This window comes from Bactrocera tryoni, chromosome 5 (genome assembly GCF_016617805.1).
Source record: "Bactrocera tryoni isolate S06 chromosome 5, CSIRO_BtryS06_freeze2, whole genome shotgun sequence".
NCBI classification, from domain to species: Eukaryota; Metazoa; Arthropoda; class Insecta; order Diptera; family Tephritidae; genus Bactrocera; species Bactrocera tryoni.
Window position 1 is genome coordinate 49,172,470 of NC_052503.1, and position 22,636 is coordinate 49,195,105.

Genomic DNA, 22,636 nt, shown 5'->3' on the forward strand with positions numbered 1-22,636 from the left:
AGGACTCACACAGTTCCAGCATATTGATAAAGTCCAATATTTGGCTGGGTGCTTGTGAGGCGATGCGATCCCTATGCGGTAACATGGATCCAAGAGCGTCTACAGACTGCTGTGCAGTCGATTAGCAGTTGTTCAGGTGTTTGAGGCTCTCTGTCGCAGAACCGGCAGTCATTTTACACGTAGTGTTGCCAATATTTATAAATGGAAAGCTAAATTGCGAAACTTGTTAAACTATTAATAAAATAGTTCAAAATGTATTTATATTCATTTAAAAAGGACGAAGTAATTAACTAGTTTCCGTTATATTTCCGGTCACTAAGTCCTTCACCGAAAGAAATTGTTTTCGTATATAACTTTATTTTTTTTTACACTTTCTGCTCGGACACCTGTAGTCGTAAAAAAAATCAAATCAAAGTTCAAATATTAACATATATCTAAACCCCTATATTTACAGATAAATCACACTATCACAGTTAATTACTTTATGGTTATATAGATTATATTATATTGCAAACACCACGTAAGTTACTTTACTGCATTGACAAATACATCATTTATTTTACATTTTTACATTTATTCCAAAACAGAGACTGGAAAAGGTATGGAGTTAGAAAAAGGCGGAAACCGGCGTTATCGTCATGCAGGTGATTTAACAGATGAACCACCTACTCGTGAGGTAAATAGTTTTGTTAAACATTTTCGGAAATATAACCAGTAATTGTGTAAATTCACTCCAGTTTGCCGAGGTTACTATCCCCGTGCCTTGGGGCCATATATCCGGTAAATGGTATGGTCCCCAAGATGTTCAGCCTATACTAGGGCTTCATGGTTGGCAAGATAACGCTGGCACCTATGATTTACTGGTACCACTTTTGCCGCCAGATGTTCCATTCCTCTCCATAGACCTGCCCGGACATGGACACTCATCGCGCCTTCCAGATGGATGTTACTACAACACTATTGACAATTTGTATGTTATACTATACATAATGAAACAGTACAAATGGAAAACGATATCCATAATCGGACATTCTATGAGCTCCATTATTGCTTTTGTATTTGCTGCTGTTTTCCACGATAAAGTCGACATGGTTATAGGTTTGGATGCACTGAAACCACATCAACGTCTACCCGCCAGTGTTGTACGTAGCATGAAAACGCGAATGGATGGTTTTTTAAAAGAGGATGAACGGAATCAATCGAATGAGGAACCACCAAGCTACTCATACGGCGAACTTATTGAACGCATGTTTATCGGAACATTCCATTCCATCAACAAAGATCTCTGTAAACATATGTTAGCGCGAAGCATACAAAAATCGGAAAAATTTCCAGACAAATATTTCTTTTGTCGGGATCGTCGTTTGAAGTTCTACAATTATATGGTTGGTACACAGGAAATTTGCGTAGAAATGGCAAAACGTATTCAGTGCCCCTACTTGTTTATTAAAGCACAACAATCTAGTTATTTCGAAGATAAAAAGTATTATGATGAGGTATTAGCAATATTGCAAACGAAAAAAAATTTCGAATATTTAGAAGTTGACGGCTCACACCATGTGCACATGAATCATCCAGAGCGCATTATTGGACCAATCAACGATTTCATTAATCGTAATGGTCCTCTGGCTAAGCGAAGTTCTAGCAAATCGTAAAATTTTCGTAAGTGTCAGGTATTGCAGAGTTTTTACCCTAGCAAATATACACACCTACTTATTCCAACATTATAGTAGTATTTGTAAATAGTTGCTTGTACTTTGTATTACATTTTGAAATAAACTTTGTTAAGTTTGAATACATAAATAATGCATATATGTATGTATAAACAACTAAGGAAGGACTAATTTCGGGTGTAGCTAAATATTATATACCCTCGAACTTACATGTAGCAAAGTCGGCGAAATTCTTATGTATACGAACGTGTTTTCAAAATTTTACATAGAAAATGTGGCAAAAGGTTCAACATTAATTATTTAAGATTCAACATTAATTATTTAACGAAATCAAATTTGATAACTTGCTAACTTATTTTGAAGGTCATGTACTTTTTGGTTTGGTATATTTGATATAAGGCCAACCGGAAGTTTGAAAATTGTAAATTAAGTTTATGGGAATAAGGATGTATTGACCCGGTTTTATCAATTTTCGCCTGAGTTTCGCTCTTACCATCACCAATATCCAATATGTATGAAATGGAGTAAAGTCAGCTGGGTGTTCGAAAATCCTGATATTAGTTACATATATGCGGGCTAACGCATATATTTCACGATATATGCGGAACGGAAGTTCGAAAATCGTTTTTTTTATTTTTTTCCCCCCTTGGCCGGATGAAATCCGGGTCAATTCCGGTGCGCAGAACTTGCTGTTATGGGAATGAAAATCTTTGTATTAGGTATATTCCGGCTATCAAAAGCCTTTATCCGAATCAACCCACTTTTGATATACGGGCATACTGTTATCAGGAAGGAATTTGCTTTGAATTTCATTAACGTATCTCCATGTATTCGGTATCTGGGGGCCTGATCAATTGTAGTCCGATATTTAAAATTTTTGGTCATAAGGTGGTTTACTTTAAGCGCACTATTCGGGAAAAGTTTCTTTTTGATTTGCATACTGAAATGATAACCATACAGTTGCTGGTGTTGGGCTTATTACAACAGAACCTTTTCTTTTTTCTTTTACAAAAATACACTGCAACAGTTGCAAAGAGACAGTAAGACTGACATCAAGAGTTTTAGACCATTAGTATTTCTTCCATAATTTTAACCGACTCTATTCAGTTAAGGTTAGTTAGGTTAGGTTCAGTTAGTAATATAGGAGGTCTGAGCAGCCACGGTGCATAATATGTACTATTGACTTTTGCTCTTCGAAAATATGTCTAAAATTATATTTGCCTTACATCATACTTATGTATATTACAATTTGCAATATTCTACGATTTATGACGTGGTTCAGCAATAAATCACCATGATATTGATCAATTTGTAAAGAACCGGTCGAAATGGGTGCTACGGAAATATATCGCAAACATTTCTTTAAAAAATACAAATCTTCTTAGTTTTAAAGCAGCATAAAGTCAAGGTCACCGCCAATGAATAAATTTATTCAAACAAGTGTAACCAATGGATTATTAACAAAAAAAGGAAAACTGTTCAAATAACTGTAGGAATGTGGTTTTCCGTTCTGTTCCGCCGCTCACTGGAGATGAACTTGTGCTTCACACTTATATACATATACACATACATTTATAACGCAAGAACGTTGATTTGAATAAATTAGATTTACCGCTAATCTTGACATTTGAAAGCCAGCAGCGCACCCTAGCCCAGACGTGATTAAAGAGCTCATTGGTATCGATCATAACCCAAACTCGGATGGTTAATTCAAGCTGTCATTAATTATAAACAATACTGTGTGCCAACGATTGATTTTTTATGCTGTTAATTACATACATATGTATGTTTGTTTATGTGTTTATATTGCCTTATTTGAATGCGACAAATATGGAGAAGAATAAACATCAAGTTTTGTTTACCTCTAATCAACAACGAATGCCGGTTAACATTGATTTCCACACATATAGCAAGTCGCAGCCTCCGCAGAAACTACCGGAAATGCATTTTATAGTTTTTATGTGAAGCTGATTACCATTAAGAGAAGTATTGATGATGTGACATGCTCGATCGACAAAGCGACTTTAAACTGATAAGTGGCATGTTTAGTCATGATAAATGGAAGACCCAAACAAAATTATTATTATTTGTACATATATGTGAAATATATCTACATGTTCTGAAAACAATTTTATGTTCACAGAAATTGCAGTAATTTTGGAGATTCTTTATTTCTTAGGTAACGCAATTTTTCTATGGAGTATGGAATCATGTGTAGAAGTTCACGCAAGTGAGGAAAGTTCTCTGAACGCCATTCTCTTGGGAGTGGCCAGAAACGATTCATTTACATATGGCTCAAGCAGCTCACGACTTCCGGTCTTTGGCCAAGTATCTTTTGGGTAGCCTAAGAACATCAATCAGTTTGAAGGCGAGCTAAAGTGAGAAAGCGAAACATCCCCTACACAGGGTTGTGCGCTGGGTTTGGGACCCGCCACGTAAAGATCGCCCCCAACGAAAGAGTACCAAATGCCTCAGATGAGAGACCTCCCTTTTGAAGACGACCATGGCTACGATTTGGGGGAATGCACCTGGAATGTCCGGTCCCTTAATTGGGAAGGCGCCGCTGCCCAGCTGGTTGATGTTCTCGTGAAACACACATCTAGCCACAATCCGCATCAAAGCGAGGCTCTTCAACATATCGCTGATTTGCGCCCACGCCCCGACGGAAGAGCAGGACGATGTGAAAACTGACTGCCTACCTCGCAATGCTACAAACGACCACAACACGTGCGGGATGGGATAAATACCGAGAGTTGAAGAGGAAAGCGAGACGTATTTGCAGACAGAAAAAGAGATAGGCCGAAATGCGTGAGTATTGACAAGCTGGCCGACAGAAGTAATGCTCTAAAATTCTACGAAATAACAGAAGGTTTCAAGACCGGAGCATACCCTTGTAGAACCCAAGGGGATGATCTAGTAACCGATGCCCAGAGCACATTAAAAATATGAACAAAAAGGGAGACCCCACAATCTGCGCCAACTCCCATGGGATAAGCCTCCTCAACATCGCATATAAGGTTCTATCGAGCGTATTGTGTGAAAGATTAAAGCCCACCGTCAACAAATACAAAGCTAATACGGCTGTGTAAGCTGACTTTGAGCAACATCAAAAGCTCCTTTAGGATCGGGAAGGACTTCTCCGAGCCGTTCGATACCAAACGAGGTTTCAGACAAGGCGACTACCTATCGTTCGACTTCTTCAACCTACTTCTGGAGAAAATAATTCGAGCTGCAGAACTAAACCGAGATGATACAATCTTCTATAAGAGTGCACAGTTGCTGGCGTATGCCGATGATGTTGATATCATTTGCCTTAACAACCGCGCCTTTAGTTCTGCTTTCTCCAGACGGATAAGGGAGCAAAGCAAATGGGTAATAAACGAGGCAAAGACGAAATATCTCCTGTCATCAAGCACACAGTCTTCGAACTCGGGACTTGGCTCCCAAGTAATTGTTGACAGTCATAACTTCGAAGTCGTAGATAATTTCGCCTAACTTGGAATCAATATTAACACCAACAACAATGTCAGCCTCGAAACCTAACGCAGAATAACTCTTGCCAATAGGTGCTACTTCGGACTGAGTAGGTAATTGAGAAGTAAAGTTCTCTCGAGACGAACAAAGAACAAACTCTTCAGGACGCTCATAATCCCCGTCCTGCTATATGATGCAGAGGCTTGGATGATGACAACATCTGATGAGTCGACGTTACAAGTTTTCGAGAGAAAAGTTCTGTGGAAGATGAATGATCTTTTGCACTTTGGCAACGGCGTTATACCGCACTCGATGGAACAATTTCGCGACGACATTGGCATAGTTTAGCAAATTAAAAGACAGCGGCTACACTGGCTAGGTCATGTCGTCCGAATAAACTCCAGCTCTGAAAGCTTTACTGCAGTATCCCCCGGGGCAAGCAGAGGAAGAAGAACACCTTCACTCCTTTGGAAAGATCAGATAGAGAAGGCCCTGGCAAAACTTGGAATCGCCAATTGGCGCTAAACGGCGAAAAGAAAAAACGACTTGCGCGCTGCTGTAAACTCGGATATAACCGCGTATATCTGAATGAATATTTTAATACCTTCAATACTAGATAAGTATTTGGTGACTGTTTTCGGTTATCCTATTATTTCAGATATTTCAAAACAGTTAAAATTAGTTGCGATTTCCCAATGGTCTTGGGGTCAGTTTTCGCTTTTTTGTTTGCTTTTTCATATTTTATTTATTACATTTTATTTATTGAATTTTTATGCGTCACTTGATAAATAAATAAGCAATGATAAATAAAAGAGTAAAGCCATAAAATTTGTAAATACTCCGATATCGATATGACGATAACTTGTTAATAAGCCGCTGCTGGAGCTGGTGCTGGGACTGGAGCTGGTGTTGCGGCGCGACTGATGCGCTTCTTTGTAATATGTATGTGCCTGAATGTCTACATAATTTGCTAAAAATAAGAGAGCTATTAAAAACCAGATTACCGAAAAATAAAGAAGCTTAAATTTAGCCACAAACCAGCAACACGCACGCTCACATTCACACGCTTTTACACACAACACTGACCTACATTCATATGCCAAAAAGTCAATTGACGGCTGCCTTTGCATTACCATATGTATGTACATATGTGTGTATATTGTATGTAAGTAGATGGCCGAGTGCAGCGGGGAATGCAAAAAACGCGATGTACATATGTATGACTGTTTGTATAGAGCAGTCGGTGGCTGGAAGCTGGATTGCCTTCGCGTTGAGCGTTTAAACGACGCCAATAAAGGAGTTGTGTTTGCGGTTGAACTTGTCGTTGCGAAAGCGAAAACGAATGAGGGATATGAGGTAGGTTACGGTAATGACGATGGTAGTGCTGAAGAATGCGTCACTGAATGGACCTTCATCAAGAATGCCAACGTATATGCTGCGTGCGGTGCCTGTGCCGGCAGGCAAACGCGTAAGTGGGTTTCTGCTTCATCCTTAATTGTTTCAGTCGGCTTAAAAAAGAGTACAACAACAACATATACATATATTTAAAAGAGTCGAAAATTTCAGCAATGTGCTTGCTGTAACCAACACCATGTTTTCTTCTTTTCAACTTAAATTTTCATGTCATTTACATATTCTTCATCTACATATTCTCGGCTATAATTTATTTGATCTTTTAATATGCGAACATGCATATTTATATTTTTTGTACTCGCGCAACATGTTCACCAGAGTCCAATAGTTATCAAGACAATTACAAAATTGTACAAATATCAAAGCAATCAGAATGACTAGACGTTTTGCATTGCGGATGTCTGTTTGTCCGTTCGTTTTGCCGGTACCTTAAGTAAATTTTGATACATGGTACTCGTGTTGGTTGGCACTATGGGAGGTTGGTGCTGCAGATAGGCGAATGAACGCCCGAACTAGAATTTTTTCCTAACATGAGTGTGAGTTCATTTTATAAAAGGACGATATTGGTTTAATCCATGCCTTACTCAATCTACTGAATGGAATGATTTTTGAACTTCCAGTTGACTTTAGTGGAAAAATTTTCATCGACATACCATGGTTTTGTGGCGAAAATGTATGGAATCCGCCCGTGCCTTACAATCAGCCCAGGCTCTGATTTAACATCCATACATCTAATATTATGATTTTCTTCTCTCTTTTCTATAATATTGCCGAATATATTGGTTGCTGTACACGATATTTTAATGACAGTAAGTGATAATATTATATTAGATACATGGTATAACGGTTTGTTCAATCAACATCTTTATATCCATTATAATTATTTCCATCCTTATGGTTAATTCACCAATATATAAAAATATTTTCCGTGATTTAAGCCTTGCAAATGGCGTTATTATGTAATAATCTGCTAAGCACGAACTTTTATCCGCCTTTCTTGCTTATTTTTATTATACCCTGAACAGTTTGAATAACAATTATCCGTCTGAAGAACAACAAAGCGGCGGGCCGATCTATTGCCGGCGAAGAACTGATAAGGAGCATGCATCAGCTTCTTTGTAAAATATGTTCGGATGAAAGCATGCCCAACGATTAGAATTTAAGTGTGCTCTGCCCAATCCACAAAAAGGGAGACCCCACAATCTGCGCCAACTACCGTGGGATAAGTCTCCCAAACATCGCATATAAGGTTCTATCGAACATATTGTGTGAAAGATTAAAGCCCACTGTTAACAAACTGATCGGACCTTATCAGTGTGTCTTTTGGCCTGACCAACCAAATATTCACCAAGCGGTAAATCTTGGAAAAGACCCGGGAGAAGAAAATCGACGCACACCACCTCTTCGTCGATTTCAAAACTACTTTTGACAGCACGAAAAGGAACTGCCTTTATGCCGCGATTTCTGAATTCGGTATCCACGCAAAACTAATACGGCTATGTGAACTGACGCTGAACAATACAAAAAGCTCCATCAGGATCAGGAAGGACCTTTTCGAGCCGTTCGATGCCAAACGAGGTTTCAGACAAGGCGACTCCCTATCGTGCGACTCCTTCAATCTGCTTCTGGAGACAATAGTTCGAGCTGCAGAACTTAATCTTCTATAAGGCTGTACAGCTGCTGGCATATGCCGATGATATTGAGATCATTGGCCTCAACATCCGCGACGTTAGTTCTGCTTTCTGCAAACTAGATAAGGAAGTAAATCAAAAGGGTCTAGCTGTGAACGAGGGCAAGACGAAACATCTCATGTCATCAAACAAACAGTCGTCGCACTCGCGACTGGGCTCCCACGTCACTGTTGACAGTCATAACTTCGAAGTTGTAATTATAATTTCGTGCATCTTTGAACCAGCATTAACAGCAACAACAATGTTAGCCTCGAAATCCAACGGAGAAAAACTTTTGCCAATAGGTGCTCAACAGGTGTTACGTTGGACTGAGTAGGCAAAAACCAAACTCTATAAGTGCAGAGGCATGGCCGATGACAACACCTGATGAGTCGAGTTTTCGAGGGAAAGGTTCTTCCGAAGATTTATGGTCCTTTGTGCGTTGACCACGGCGAATATCACATTCGATGGAACGATGAGCTGTATGAGATATACGACGACATTGACATAGTTCAGCGAATTAAAAGACAGCGGCTACGCTGGCTAGGTCAGGCCGTCCGAATGGACGAAAACACTCAAGTTCTGAAAGTATTCAACGCAGTAGCCGTCGGGGGAAGCAGAGGAAGAGGAAGACCTCCACTCCGTTGGAACCAGGTGGAGAAGGACTTGGCTACGCTTGGAATCTCCAATTGGCGCCACCTTGCGAAAAGAAGAAACAACTGGCGCGCTTTTGTTAACTAGGCTATAACCACGTAAGCGGTTTCTACGCCAGTAGAGAAGAAGATTTGGCCTATACGGATGATATCTGTCTGTTGTCCCGTAAATATTCGCACATTTCCTAGAAACTTGAAGCTGTTAGTGATCTCGCCGCACAAACTGGACTTAAAATTAATATAGCGAAGACAAAATTCATGCGCATCAACACAACCAAAACGCCAAACCTACAGATCGCTGGAACATGTCTCGAAGAAGTCGACGAGTTCTACTATTTAGGTAGCGTCATATCTAAAAACGGTGGATCAGCAGCCGATATACGAAACCGTATATCCAAAAGCAAAAAATATTCAACTCAAGCGTGAAATCTGTTGTATTATATGGCTGCGAGACGTGCAATATTGCAGCGAATGTTTTACAATCGCTGCAATCCTTTTATAATTGATGTCTTCGAAAAATTTTGCGGATATTCTGGCCTAACGTTATTAGCAATGCTAACCTCTGGACCGTAACCAAACAGCTACCGATCCATATCGAAATTCGACGTTGTAAATGGAAATGGATCGGCCACACTCTGCCTCACGACAACATTAGCAGAACAGCGCTAGATTGGAATCCGCAAGAAAGCCGAAGAAGCGGGAGACCAGCCAACACCTGGAGACAGGAAGTCGAAGTAGAAGCACAGAGAAAATAAGTTTATACAAATGATCGGCATATCGAGCTGAGTCGTTGTAAACATGTCCTTCTGTCTGTCTGTATATACGCGAACTAGTCCCTTGGATCTGAAATTTTGCACACGACCTTTTCTCCCCAAAAAGCTGTTCATTTGTCGAAAGCACTGATATCGAACGACTATAACATATAGCAGCCATACAAACTTAACTATCGGAATCATGTTTTTGTAGGGAATTGTATTTGTGAACGGTATTATAGCTAGAATGCAAATGAATTTACCGTTTTTTCAAGTTTTGTTGTACAGTATAACATAAACTATCTTGTAGATCGGAGCGCGGCTTTAGCATCTCCAGCACATTTCATCTTCATACATATGTATGTTGTCATTATTCCTTTTGTTCATAATATTAGCGTTTAAAAATTCTTTGGTATTTCAAACAAATTAAGCCTGTTATTTGCTTTTTTAGTTTATTCAATTTATTTTCTGATTTCAGTGCTATCAATTCGCATGAAATGCGTGCCTTTCAATATTTAGCGCTCTTCTATGTTCTGCTGAACATTTTTTATGTGACTTTGCACAACTCGCTTGAATGCCATTTGCATATTAAACTTATTCTATGTCTAGCTGTTTCACAATTTTATGGTTGCGAAGAGTTCGCCATTTGTCGCCATTGTGTGATTTTCACTTACCGTTACTAAAATATATGGTTATGTCGCCAGTGTTCACCTGTTCTCAGAGCTCATCGCGACAAAGCTGAAAGTTCATTCGTGTTCACAAGCGCCATAGCGCACTACACGCTTCCCAGGCACATAATATTAGTGATGCTACTATATATGTATGGTTATGTTTATGTATATTAGGGTGGCCGCTATTTCATAAATTAATTTTTGGTTTTGCAAACGCAACTTTAAGTAAATTTTTTTTTTCGTTTTAAAGGGGCCCAAATCATATTTTTCCTACGCTTAAACATGAGTTCCTTTATTAACATCAATATTAATCTTTTTTTTTCATAAAAACACATAATCATCATAACAGTTCCTTAAAAGTTATACACAGTTAAAGTTATGCAATAAATGCGCTGAGAATTCATACAGTACCATGGCGTATGAGCAACACAGAATCAACCCGTATAAGACACTTAAAGGTCATTAAGACCTTTTTTTAGAACGAAGCAGTTATATCATTATTTCTAAGTTGAAGATTTATTTTTTTTTTGACAAACTAAATTTTTTTTATCAAAAAATCACATGCCATATAAATTGAAAATCAAGAGCTTGGTTTACGTTGAAATCTTTTTTTTAAGCCAAAAACTGAAGCTTCAAGTTGCGTTTGCAGCACAAAATCAACTTCGTAAATAATTGACACCCTAATGTTTATATGTGTATACACATATATCCATTCTAATAAAGTACACATTGAGTTTAAGTTTTTATATTTCCATTTTCTGTGAGGAAAACTTTGTTGCAATTTTATTCTAGATATGATGTCTTTAATACAATAGAGATATGTTTTTATATTTATTTGTGTATGCATATGTACGTATGTATTTATGTATGTATGTATGCGTGTGTGTGTATATATATGTTGGTATGTGAAACTCGCTTAAATTAAACACGTTTTAGCGCTTCGTCAATGTCTCTTTGCTATTTAATTAATAGTACATATGAATATTGAAATTTACTGTTATGAAATAATGGCTCTTCACCTACATACAAATACAGACAGACGTGTGTGTGTGCATATATATGTACATATATACAGAACCACACTAGATAGAGTATGTAAAAAGGTAGTAGTGTAGCAACGGCGCAGCTCGGAAAGCGCATCCAATTGCTGCGCTTCAGAAAACTAGATTGACTAGGTAACTATTATTTAGATTTATTAAATAATTCAGCATTGCAATTTAGCTTCCAACTTGGCCATATCTACATACTAATCTAAACTTCACTTCACTTTACAACACTGCATTTGATTAACGGCAGTTCGCACATTTCGTGTAGTGTATTTATAGCGCCACTCGCTCTCTCTCTCTCTCTCACACACTAACTTCCACCAGCCGGCTTATGGGGCGGCGGGATGCGCTGCAATGTATTCCAAAGCGCGCACGATAGCTTCTGGAATTGGTGGTGGTGTGGGCAGATGTGCGCCGCTGGGTTGGAAACCATTCTCATCGGCTGTGTAGCTAATGGAGATTTTCTCGCCTTCCGGTGACACATATTCGTATTGACCGGCTACACCGACTGTGTTGCCAGCTTCCTGTTGCTGTATGCCATTGCTGGTTTCGAAGGCGTACGCGTAGTTACCTTCCGGATCGGCGACGTCGTTCTTGAAGCTCAGCACTTGCGCATCTTTGTCGATGTTATCGGCGCAAGCGTAGGCTACGAGTGCGGTAAGGAGCAGCTGCAAGTGAAAGAGTGTTTAAGCGTGTTAACAAAGTGAGCGGTAGAAATTATGCTTAAAAAAATAAATTGGGTTTAATTAAAGTGAATAATAGTAATTTTTATTATTTTTGAATTTTACTGTGAGCAAAAGTTTTATTTTGCAGATAACAGAACTCGTTCCCAAATTAAAAGAGCTCTCTGTCAAAGTGGAATAAATGAAGAATACTGATAATGATAGGATCAATGAATGCTATACTGAATTTATTTTAGATATATTTGCAAAGTTTTAATTAAAAACCATTATTTGCAGCAAAAGCAAAAAGAAGGGTGGTAAATTGAAACTGACGAATAGAGCAGTAATGTTTTTTTGAGGCTCATTGGTTCCTAACCTAACACTATGTGCAAAATAGCAGTTATTTTAGTGTGTAGGTAGAACAATCGTTATATTTTTGAACTCTAAAATACTGGGAGGTTGCTCAAGCTACTGCCTGCAATCATTTCTCTAACAAAAAATCTTTCCCATCACTTGACTCATCATTTGTCATTCTCTTGGAATAAAACTAAAGATTTGAAAATAATAGAAAAATCAATCGTAATAGTCGAAATAGAGTTTGCCAATCTAAAATCCTAATGATCCTAATAAAAAGGTAACGAGCTGCAGCAGTCCAAAGAAAAGCTCATTTTGCGGGCTTATTCTTCTTATAATGAGAAATGTATTTTGAAAATTGTTTCAAATACATGCACATCTGTCTATTATATTTCATCTACGAATATTGTCATTAAAGATGACCGGAAATCGGTCCAAGTGTCACATGATTAATTCTTATTTCATTAACAATAGAAGTCGAATTATTTAATGCTTTAACTCCGACTCTGCTGATTTATAGAGTTTCAATAGCAAATACAACTTTCAAAATTTATACTGAACTTGTTTTTTACACTGAGGAAACTTATGAGTTCATTGAATATATTTTTTTAATTCGAATCCCGTTTTCTGTTTTTCTTAAACTGTAAATTAACAGCTGAAGTTTTTTGTTTTTATTTGAAGTTATTATAGAGTATTCTGAAGAAATTTTCTATTAAATTAGTTTTTTAGGAATATCCGAATGTTTAAACGCTTTAATAAAATTAGAAGTGCCAATTTCCGTTAGCAGAAAATATGTGATGAGGTAGTATAATTTGGAATTATTTGATTTTTTTTATTTCAACTTGATTTTCCTCAGTGTAGTATCAGACAAGAGTTAGAATGTTCGTTAAAACTGCTAATTTGAATAAGAAAGTGAAAACATTCCAATATGATATAACTAAAATTCGCACAAAATTATAAATTCAAATATTTTTTGATTATGAAACAACTAAAACTATTATTTGTTGCTGTACATTTCATTAAATATGTTTAACACATTAAAATTAAACATAATTAAAAAAATTCAAAAAAATTTCAGTTCTCTAAAAACAAATTCAGTTTTAATTTAATTAATAAAAAATCTTTTTATAAAATTATGTTCCCTTTTTTGAAATATCAGACTTTCTTACAACAATTTCTTGAAGAACAAAATAAATAATAATACAAAATTTTTAATAATTTGAAAAAATTTATAAATTTTAAATATATTTATCAGTAAGAAAATTATTATTTTTTCTTAAAATATTAAATTATTTTTTTGCTATTCAAGATTTTAATTTTTTTACATTTTTATTTAACAAAAACTATTTATGGAATTTTTGATAATATTTTTACTTTATAATTTCTTATTTCCAATATTTTTTTTCACAAAAGAGAATATTTATCTCCACAGTATAAACAGGATAATTCCAACTTCACTATCAATTAATTTTCACTCGTTTTATTGGCTACGAACACTTGCACAGGCGTAAAATCACATTTTTTATTTCAGAAATAATGCAAGTTAATTCAAACTTGGCTAATTCTTTTCTAGCGAAACCAAATATTTACTCACAATCTTGAACATGTTGAAGTATTGTAAAGCGTTTGCTAACTGTTGACGGATTCACTGCAGCCAATGCTTTTTATATGAAACTAGCTAAACAAGCTAATGTCTTAGCCCCAATATGTTAGGCGAAGAGCATGGCCCAACTTAAGCAGCGCCAAAGTACTAACAAAAAGCTACAACAACAATGCACCCAACGCTGTACATAGCTTCCTCACTAGCAGGCGATTGGCAAAAGCGCGCTAGATGAAGCTGACGTCAAAAAATAAATAACAAAACCAAATAAATATGAATGCGAATGTATGTGTTTGTTTTTGAAATAGTTGGAAATTATTAAAAACAAGCAAAAAAGCAAAAACAATTGCTATGAAAAATTTACGAATTAAAAGTCGCTGAAAACTGAACTCATTAAAAGTCGCTCTCAAGCTTTTAATATCGAATTTAACGCCTTAACCGAAGATGCTGTGCGCATATGTGTGTACGTATGCCTGATTATACTTATGTATATATGTAAAAGTACGTGATATTGTTTGCATACATAGACAGCGGATTTACCGGTGACGAGTTACGCTGCAATATTCAATCAACAACTTCTTCACATGAAAATTCCATTGGAAAAAAATTTCATGAAAGGCCTAAAAGCGAGTGAGCTAAGAAAAATAAGCTTATATATGTACTATATAAATATGTCCGTAGATACTTTTAAGAAAAATTAATTGTTCGATTTTCAGTTTCAAAGGCATTCAAGAGACCTTAATCCCGGCTCAGATGTACACCGACGCGTCTTTGGACTTACGCATGCGCAGCTCAAGCAACATTTCAACAACTCGCATATCACATGTAAAGCTAACAGACAATTCTATGACATTTTGGTTTCAAAAATTAAAAGTACAACTTGTATAAATATAAAAAAATTTAATAAATTTCAGAGCATTAACTAATAAAGATTAGTGGGGCTGCTTCTTAGCAACTGACATTTGATGGTTATCAATTTATTGCGGTGGCAAGCGTTATTATGATTAATTTATGATTAGCTTATTTATAGGTAGGTGTGTGTACGTATATATCACACAGATGATGGTTAAGAGTTCGCAAACAAGTGTTTGCGCTAAGCTAGCATTAAGATTACTATGTACAGTAGTGCTGTAAATTTCCAAACAGAAACTTAGAGAAATAAAACTGTTTATATATTATACTATATACTTCAACTTATATGGTTAGAGGTTTCATATAGGCTCATAAAGTTATGAGTTATAACGAACTGAAAACATAGCATTGAGAATTTTGATTGTTTGTAAACTCATTTTTGTAAATCGATATTTTTTATAAAATTGAAAATCGCACACATTAACATAACATTCTAAAAACTCTCCCAATATCATGAAGTTAACTTCCAATGGTCCTCAATTTGCCAAGCAATCGAACATTTAACAAACTCCAAATCCAAAACTAATAGGCCAATTAGCGTTTAATTGACAATAAATGGATGGTAAATGACCCACGCAACCATGTTAGCGGTTCTAAACGGGAGAAGTGCAAGAAGAGCGCAAAATCAAAATACCATAATTAAATGAATGACGAAAAACCATAATCTGTTTTTATACTACAGGCTCCTTTGCCATTATATTAAATAAATTGTTCATGCAGCAGCCAATACTAGCATACATTGACATGAAAAGTTAATTTTGCTGCTTAAGCCTAAGTGTAGGCGTTTTAATTAGCCAATTGTTCAACAAATCTACACTGTTCATTTATTATTTATATTATTAGTTACAACCATCAAAATTTTATATTTCTTTCTTAAAAAACATTTTTTTCTGTAAATAGATAGTAAATGGAATAGTTGGCAGTGAACGAGGGCAAGACAAAATGTCGTCAGTCATCGCCCTCGTGACTAGACCTCAATGTTGACAGTCATAACTTTGAAGTCGTAGATAATTTCGTCTATCTTGGAACCAGTATCAACACCAACAACAACGTCAGCCTCGAAATTCAACGCAGAATAACTTTTGCTAACAGGTGCTACTTTGGACTGAGTAGGCAAGTGAGAAGTAAAGTCCTCTCTCAACGAACAAAAACCAAACTCTATAAAACGCAGTACCCTTCGGGGAAAGCAGAGGAAGAGGAGACCTCCACTCGGTTGGAAAGACCAGGAAGGACCTGGCTTCGCTTGGAATCTCCTATTGCCGCTACATTGCGAAAAGAAGAAACGACTGGCGCGCTGATGTTAAGTCAGCTATAATCGCGTAAGCGGTGTCTACGCCAGTACAGAAGAAGAGAATAGTTACCTAATCCAGCCTAATAGCAGTACGTGATAAAAACTTGTTCCATTAAATTTTATTATATTTATATTAAGTCAACATTGTATTTAACTATCTTAATGCGTTAAATACCTGTGCTCAGGCTCAAGGTCAATACGATTTCTTACTAGATCTCGTTATAGATGTCGGACTAACTGACAGATGAAATGTCACATTTTATGGCAGGTTATATCAGGCTATTTCTTCCCTATAGAAAGCGATGATAATCAGGAAGGTTAAGTACACATATTAATCGCTGGTTATGAAGGTGTACCAGATTCAGCAAAATGATTCTTCTTTTGCAACCCTCATTCAGAAAACAGCTTTAAACTCAAATACTAAAGAGTTTCCCAAAATTAACGCAAGTTAGTTAAAAAGTTTTTGGTCATTTGAATGTATTTTTTATAGTATCATAAGTACATAGGATAGGGTTATTTATGAAAGGGTTATTTATCTATAAACCAATAATTTTAAATAATCTGACGAAAAGAAATCTAATTAAAAGAAATCTCATTTTCAAAAAGTAAAATTGTTTGTCGCAAGAAAGTGTTTTTGATTGGTATAAATTATTCAAAGAGGGTCGAGAACACGTTGATGACACGTCAATAAAATAAAGAAATTGGTGCTTGACAATCGACGAATAACAGTCAGAGATTTGGCTGGCATCGTTGGAATATCGGAAGGATCAGTGAAAACCATTTTGAAAGATCATTTGGGCCTAAGAAAAGTGAAAGCCCGATTGGTTCCAAAATCACTAAATTTTTACGAAAAAGTCGCGGCTCGTCAACGTCTGTGAAATAATGCTTTCCGTCTACCAGGATATCATGAAACGTATTATTACTGTTGATGAGTTTTGGATTTATGCTTACGGCCTGGAACAGACGATCAATGGGCCAAATATCGAATTTTTATTGAGCCGAAGCCACAGCAAGTCAAAAATCAGGGTTATTTTGACAGTTTTGTACGATTATCGAGTTGTCGAATTCCTTCCGACAAGCCAAACTGTCAACAAGAAATATTATTTGAGTGTTATGTGTCGTTAGCGTGAAACTATTCGTAAAAAGAGGCCGGAGTTGTGGGCCCCTCCGGGGAAACCAGTTTGAGTCAATTGAAGTCATTATATGTGAATTGCTACGCACATTGAAGGCTATTCCTGAAATTACTTTAAAATCTCTGTCGAGAATTGGCAAAACGTTAGCACAAGTGCGAAGAGAGATTACTTTAACGACATATATTTTGAAGAATAAATTTAAAAAAATGAGCAAAGTATTACTATTTTCTTCATATAGTAGTAAGGATACAACCCATACCGTACTCCTCTCCTCATATTTAGCTATACTTGTATTTTAAAATGTATTTTTCCCAAATAACCATATACGCTTTGCGTTAGCATGTATTTTAAGCAAATGGGTCAACCAACTAATTGATCTCATTCAGAGATCATAAATTGAATCTACATTAATTGCCTTTATTTTGAACATTACTGTATTGCCTATATATGTATAGTATGTGCTTGTGTTTGTTAAGTAAGTTAGCTCTGCTATGGAATAACATCAATTTGTTGTGCAAAGTAACTGAAATTCTTGAACGTGCAAATCTGCTTTATAAATCTCACTGTTGATCATTTACTAAAGATATATGTATTCACAACAAACAAAAAGACTTGCGCAAAGCGTATACATTTTAATACACTCTCATATTTAAATAAAAAGTTGTAAGACAAAAAACCAGGAGTTTTACGAGTTGAAAATGAAAGTAAATCCATAAATCGTCTCAGTTGATGGTAATTATTTTCAAAATAAGTAATTAAGTATTTCACTCATTCCAGAAGAAACTGGATCATCTGATTTACTTGCTGCGACACAAATGCACATACATATATTTTATGCATGTGAATTTATGCAATAACCCATTTTATTATTGAACAAAATTGTCAAATTTATAGAGCAGCTTTTGTACAGTTGAGACTCTTGTGTGCAACTATTAAAGATAATAGCATGAACGGGAACGTCAATGTGGGACTCGTAACTTATTCACTTTATCATAATTTATTGCATATTTCTAAGTCGTGCTGTGTTTTATTCTGAATTGCATTGTTTCTTGTGAGCATTGGACATTGCGCAATTTATTTTCTGGCGTCTAATAATGTCCATAATACTAATAATTAGCAAAATTATGTATGAAACTAGTTTGAAATTTCTAATCCATATTTAAACAAATAAGGAAGAGATAAGTTAGGGTGTAGCTAAAAATTTTTTACTCTCGCAATTTACGTGGCCCAAAGGCGGTGTTATATTCTCAGGTGTTGACTAAACTTTAAATTAAATAAAAAATATTTCGAAAGTATTTAAAGTAGTAGAGATGATATATTAATTACTTCACTTTGCCTCTTCTCCGAGATATTATATTAACATCATTGCAATGAGATACTGCCATCGAATGTACAATATAAAAATCCTTATAATAGGTATATGGAGGCTAGGAGAAGTATGTATTCACCCCTTTTGATGGCCAAAGGATATACTATTATTAGAAAGAGACGCCATTTCCGGAGAGCCCTCGGAAAAAAGATGCGCCCGCGCAGGCAGAATAACACTTTACAGGATCATCTAAAGCGAAAAAATACGTGTTTTAGCTAAAGCCTAACCTTAGAACTTGGACGAAAGAAAAAAACTGAAAATTAGATTTTTGCTGGACATTTTTAAAAAAATTTATGTTTTAGTGAAAATTTCGTAACATTTCTTTTTCAAATAGTTGTAATCGAAAAAGAATACTTCGACCAAGTCGTAAAGACTTATATTTCAAAGACCTGTGTAAAATTTCATGAAGACCGGTTGAGTAGTGCTCGAGAAATTTTGCCAACCAACTTCAAAAACACAGTTTCGAGAAAAGCGCGCCCAAATTCTCAAGGCTGTATCTCCGAAACTATTACTCGAATCAACTTGAAAAGTTAAACAAATATTCTAGAAGTGTTGTAGAATTTAATAAGATAACCCCTTAACACAAACCACATATTGATCGATATATGTATAGGGTATAAGGTCAACCTGGAGTTCGAAAATCTTTTTAAGCGGTATATGCAGGCAAGGGGAGCTTCGACCCAATTTTACCCTTTTTAGCATAAGGTCACAAGAAAGATTTTAAAGAAATTTACATAAATTTCAAATTAAATATCAATTAATTACACTGAAGTCGACATATACCATATTGAGGGTTTGAAAAGTTATAGTCCGATTGCAACAATTTTTAGACATAAGATGCCATACTCCATAGACACTGTTTTTAGAGACTCTCCTTCACATATCTTTCTCGGTACTTGATTTCTATAATGCAAAGTAAAAGGATCATGTAGAATTTAAAATTGTGAACCTTGGGAAGTAAGCGCATTTGTTTTCTGATTTCACACTTTTTCTTAATGTAACTACTAATGTCACTGAATTCGGTAGAAATTCATCTATTAGTTCCTGAAACATATGTTCTTACCTAACGATGGAGAGACCAAGCCAGTTGTCCAATTTTGATATTGATTTCTATAAAGCCTACTTGTGCCATCTTTGGATTTAATTTGTCTGAAACAAAACTGTTATGTGGGGAGTGGATGAGCTTATCATCCGATTTCACCTATTTTCGTGCTGTCATAGAAGGTGCTCAACGAATTGGTCTTGTGCAAATTTGGTTAAAAAAGTCTTTATTTATTATATTATTATATATTATATTCTTTTCACTCTTCCCCAATAAAATTGGTTGTACCAAACTATTGTTTTGTAACTTTATTTGCATGGAAATATATACCATCTAAACTACATATCTTTTTATGACGCTAAGGAACACGTACACCAAGTTTCAAAGAGGTATGTTAATTTTTACTCAAGTTACAATTTGCACGAACCAACAAACAGTTCGGTGGACATACAGACAGTCACCCGAATTTTAACTCACTCATCAATCTGATCATTTATATACCATACATATCTATTTCAATTAGTTTTTGATGCAAACAACCGTTAGGTGAACAAAACTATAATACTCTGTAGTAACATGTTGCGACAATATAAAATTTATTTATTTTCAACACCATCCCACAAAACAAGCTTGCGTCCTGGCTACTGGTTCTTCTACCACAGCTATTCATATTAAAGTTTGCTACTTTCTAACTATAGCGGTTTTTCGATTATCTTCATAGTATCGGCAATGGTAACAATAAATGCTGAAAGCCCCTTTTCACTTCCAAAATCGTTACTCGAATTAAATATGCTCATATTAATCTATACACTCAATGTACTGCAAAATATTTATAATAAATTATTTTAAATTGTATGTGGTGTCAATTTAATAACAATCAGTGCAGTGTTTGCTTTCGGTTATAAACAATTTAGTGCGGAGTTGAAGAAAATGGTATTACGGTGATTGCTTTAGATAAGTGGCGCAAAAGGGGAAATGAATTTCTCAAAAAAGTTAATATTTCGATAATGTATTTTTATTATTATATTTCATAAACGTCCACTGTTGAGACGAATAGAGCTGTTCGAACCAATTCAGCCAAAAACTGTTTGCGAACGCATTCGTAGAAATCCATGTCAATAGCATCAATGTCAGCACTCATTCGAGAGGATCACATGAAAGTATACCATCCATCAACTGATCATCTTCGAACAATGCACTGGAAGTAAATTAGGCGCAATTGATTCAAACGACTTCTTCAGTGGCACGCTGTCAACGTCCATTAATTTTCCTTTTTACAGATGAAAAACTCTTTACTACTGACTCCTCATTTGAAAAGTTGAAAAGTTTTAAATAAGCAAAACGAGAAAGTCTACGTAGAAACTTCCAAAGACGCAAAAAGTGTTATTCTAAGGGTTCAACGTGGTCAATAGTTTTTTAGTGGTTTTATTATTGTCCAGACAAGCACTATCCACAAGTATTATTTCGACTGCTTTCATGAAAATAATGTACTTATATTGGCTGGCCGAAGGTATGACTGCCAACAATTTACGAGAAAGTCTCTGTATTTTCCATGTCACTTTCTTGCATTCGAATTTGACAATTTGCGGCCGACTGGATTTTTAGTCTTACAGCATGAATCCGTACAAGGCAATGTCCTGTAAAAATTCTGACGATGCAATATGATATTTACTATATTTTAGCCCATGCTAAAAGTATGTATATCGCAGTCAGGCAGAGACCGGACGTCGACCAATGCCTGCTAAGCACATGTGAAGTCCATGGTTCAGTGCTAAAACGAAAGCTGCCAATGGAGATCCAACTCGGTCTTCTTCCTTGCTCATTGGCTTTGCAGTTTCCAAAGTTTTCGCTATGACCAGGCACCCAAACGAGTCTGAAAAAATCCTTGACTATTTGACTTGAGCTCAATGCTGGTATAGAGCTCAACGCTAGTATAGAGCGAAAACCGCGATCAGCGTGAATGCTCAACCCCCTGAAAGAGCTGCACTTAGGAACAGTAAGTCTACCTTAATAGCATCCACTTCTTTCTAGAAACCACTTTAGTAGTCCGGTAGTCTAAAGCTAGGCTTGACGGAAGGCTAATTACAGAAGTTTCCCTTCCAAATTTCTATCCAAGCTAAGCTAAGAGAACACGTATCAGATATTCCCCTCCAAATTTCCGTCCTTAGTTAAGCTTGAGCTACTTACAGAAGATTTCCCTCCAACTTTCTTTCCCAGCTTCGACTAATCTATGAAAAAACGTATTTTCTCCAGCGACTTTCCCCGTCCACATATCCGTCATTGGAATGTGAGCGGAGAATCAGCCAACAGGAGTAGCCTCTACGACGCAGTGGTACATTTTTTCAAGAGTGCATTTGAAGGAGGAGAGAATTCTAGCGTGACTCTGCTTGGACGCTTTTATATATCCAGCTTCTCTGAGCCTTAAAGCGACCTTCGCAGCAAAGCACCTGCTTGCGATAATACAGAATGACTTTAAGTGGTGCTGTTGGTGTAATCCATAGTGCATCGCAGATGTCGATGAAAGCCCCTCTTTGGACACGTTCAAGCTTCATAGCAATTGTTTCCTCTTCGAGCGCCCTCTAGAGTATACATACTTATTACTTATTTAGTTTTATTGAAACATTTCTAAATTGCTGGTGTTTAAAGTGATTTAAGCCATGACATTGTAAGCTACAAAATGATTCGTAACTTAAGCAAGAGTGATGGTTTTTCAGCTTAACCTCGTCATTTTAATTAATTTTATTAGTTTACTGTTAATTATCCATAGGTATGTATGTATACATATAATTATAGATTTGGCTAAAATCTTCAACCAAATAGCGAGAATACCTGTCGGCCTACAAGATAATGCCAATTTTTTATGAACTTGCTAAACAAGATTTCCAAAGAATTTAAATAATTAAGCGATTTTTTGCGTTTCT

The 22,636-nt window shown here is 36.2% G+C and overlaps 2 protein-coding genes across 2 annotated transcripts; one reads left to right on the forward strand and one right to left on the reverse strand.

Moving 5' to 3' along the window:
* Positions 1 to 252: 252 nt before the first annotated feature.
* LOC120778344 (probable serine hydrolase) lies at positions 253 to 1,759 on the forward strand. Its single transcript, XM_040110134.1, has 3 exons — positions 253 to 282; positions 497 to 676; positions 738 to 1,759. The coding sequence occupies exons 1-3, from the start codon at positions 253 to 255 to the stop codon at positions 1,653 to 1,655; spliced, it is 1,128 nt and encodes a 375-aa protein (XP_039966068.1). The 3' UTR covers positions 1,656 to 1,759.
* A 9,719-nt stretch (positions 1,760 to 11,478) lies between these two features.
* On the reverse strand, positions 11,479 to 14,081 carry LOC120777865 (pupal cuticle protein Edg-78E-like). The gene is made up of 2 exons (XM_040109417.1): positions 13,963 to 14,081; positions 11,479 to 12,020 (listed from the first exon to the last, which is right to left on the reverse strand). The coding sequence occupies exons 1-2, from the start codon at positions 13,972 to 13,974 to the stop codon at positions 11,682 to 11,684; spliced, it is 351 nt and encodes a 116-aa protein (XP_039965351.1). The 5' UTR covers positions 13,975 to 14,081; the 3' UTR covers positions 11,479 to 11,681.
* Between the last annotated feature and the right edge of the window lie 8,555 nt (positions 14,082 to 22,636).

What these genes read in the sequence shown, in the direction of transcription:
- LOC120778344 (XM_040110134.1), top strand. Translation starts at nt 253, where the DNA reads ATGTATTTATATTCATTTAAAAAGGACGAA. An exon ending in ATTCATTTAAAAAGGACGAA is followed by an intron (nt 283 to 496) that starts GTAATTAACTAG and finishes ATGGTTATATAG; the next exon opens with ATTATATTATATTGCAAACA. An exon ending in ATGAACCACCTACTCGTGAG is followed by an intron (nt 677 to 737) that starts GTAAATAGTTTT and finishes AATTCACTCCAG; the next exon opens with TTTGCCGAGGTTACTATCCC.